The sequence below is a fragment of the Cyprinodon variegatus genome, unplaced genomic scaffold (assembly GCF_000732505.1).
Source record: "Cyprinodon variegatus isolate N-32 unplaced genomic scaffold, C_variegatus-1.0 Scaffold1170, whole genome shotgun sequence".
Lineage (NCBI taxonomy): Eukaryota > Metazoa > Chordata > Actinopteri > Cyprinodontiformes > Cyprinodontidae > Cyprinodon > Cyprinodon variegatus.
This window is the reverse complement of record NW_015151623.1, coordinates 228405-230466: the sequence shown is the minus strand read 5'-3', so window position 1 is coordinate 230466 and position 2062 is coordinate 228405. Positions and strand designations below refer to the sequence as shown.

The window sequence follows — 2062 nt, the reverse complement described above, 5'->3', positions numbered from 1 at the left end:
GGTTAAACCCAGGTTTAAAGCCTTGCAGGGCAGCCTAAAGCCCACTGCCAACATTAAGACAGAAAAAAGAAAGAAAATAACAAACCATCAGTTCAGCTGTTTGAGAAAATGTGGGAATCAGGAAATTATCTATAAACCAAACTGAACGATTGTTGTTCTCTACTTAAAAAAACACTTTAGATTTTAAAATGGAAACATTTTCTATTTTTTTATTTAAAAAGTCATTATATAACATGGATGCATAAACACCTGAATTTTATTTCAGTGTTAAATTATGTTTAAAGTAGCAGATCACTAGAAATGTCCCCGGACCTTTACTAGTTGATGAATTTCTTTATTTGGACCCCAATGATTTTTAATTATTTGTGCCTGGTCTAAAATATTCATGATTTTAGGACATTAAGATCTAAAGAGAAGCATCATCTCCTGGTCAGACCCTGTAATTCAGTGACAGGTTGGAGTCAGAGTAAAAAAATAAGCACGCCCCGGAGACGGCCAGTGGCTGGAAGTTGGAGGGGATTTGGCTGGGTACGGCCATTTAAATGGCTGCTACTGTAGATTCTTACTTCTGCAGCCATGTTTAGGAAAAATATCCCTCATTATGTAAAAACACCAACATTTCTCAGTTTGATTCATCAGGACTCAGAAACAACAGCAACATTTAATCCTGTTTGATTCTAAAGTCTGTGGAGAAACCTCTGACCTTCGGTTCAGTTTATTTCTAAAGCACCAATTCACACTTTAGTTACCTTCTAAATCAGGACTGAATCTCTTTGAGTTTGAAAGGAACTGCCGTCATCTAGTGGCAGCCAGGGGAATTACAGTTTTATCCTTTCCACCAGAGATGATGATGAAAACCTGTGGATGTAATAACAGAGGAGAAGCAGTCCTGTTTCAGTGAATGTTTCAGTGAATGAAAGCTTCTTTCTTTGAAAAGTTGCATTAATTCTGGAAATGAGCGAACAGAAACGCTTTCAGTCGCCTTTATTGGTGAAATGATGCATCTTTCTTTTAGCTCCATGTCTGAACAGATTCCTCACAGCTTCATCTTCTCCCCTAAGATCAGTTTTTATGTTGCTGCGTTCCTGTTCAGTTTGCTTTAATCCGACATTGTTTGACGTCAGACTGCCGTTCTTCTCCAGAGCCTGACCAGGAACACGGCCATCGAGGTGGCGAGCACCGTCAAGGCGCTTTACAACGAGACCGAGTCTCTCCTGCTGGGACGCGTCTCTCTGGTGAGCAGGGTTAAGATCCTCCTTTGGTTTTTAACGCTGATCCTTTTCGTTAAATGGGTTACCTCCTCTATCTCCCAGCAACTGGACCCACCAGAGGAGGAGCAGCTGTCCAGCGCTCTGCAGAGCCTGGATGTTGAACTGGGCAAACTGGGAGAAATCCCCTGGCTGTACCACATCCTGCAGCCCAACGACGAGGAGGTAAGAAGGCTCAGCTGATCAGCGACCAGACCTGCCTGCTCATAAGCACAGGGCCGGAAACGCAGACAGCACCCAGAGCACAGCAGGAAGTAGGCGCTGCCTTTAAGGGTCGTTGGAGCTTCTAAAAGTGGAACCATTCAGTCCAGTTCATCCAAACAGAGACAGACGCTTCAACTGTTAGGGTATCGCCCCTCTTTAGTTGTAGAAGGTTGAAAACTTTACCTCCACTTTAAACTCTAGGAAAAACTCTGAAAGCAAACATTATTTTGGAGAATTTTATCACTTATTTGTTTTTAAAAACAAGGAAAATGTTAGGGAAGCATAAAAAGCAATAAGAACCAAGAAGCCCAAGAGATTCTCTAATTAGAGAGCTAATCAGAGATTATTTGGCTAATTCCACATTTTTTGCAATAAGAAGTAGTAGCCATTAAAAGTTTTCCCACTTTCCTTGATGGGTCCTTGGCTTGTCCTTGGCTGGTCCTTGGCCGATCCTTGGCTGGTCCTTGGCCGATCCTTGGCTGGTCCTTGGCTGGTCCTTGGCTGGTCCTTGGCTTGTCCTTGGCCGATCCTTGGCTGGTCCTTGGCTTGTCCTTGGCTGGTCCTTGGCTGGTCCTTGGCTGGTCCTTGGC

The 2062-nt window shown here is 43.3% G+C and overlaps 1 protein-coding gene across 1 annotated transcript in view; it reads left to right on the top strand.

The window, feature by feature from the left end:
- The window catches only part of LOC107101900 (diacylglycerol kinase eta-like), a 2959-nt gene extending 1449 nt beyond the window's left edge, over positions 1-1510 (top strand). Inside the window, exons 5-6 of the mRNA XM_015400986.1 lie at positions 1143-1235; positions 1314-1510. Coding sequence (XP_015256472.1) covers positions 1143-1235; positions 1314-1451 — 231 coding nt within the window. The 3' untranslated portion in view covers positions 1452-1510. The remainder of the gene's footprint in view (positions 1-1142; positions 1236-1313) is intronic.
- Positions 1511-2062: the final 552 nt, after the last annotated feature.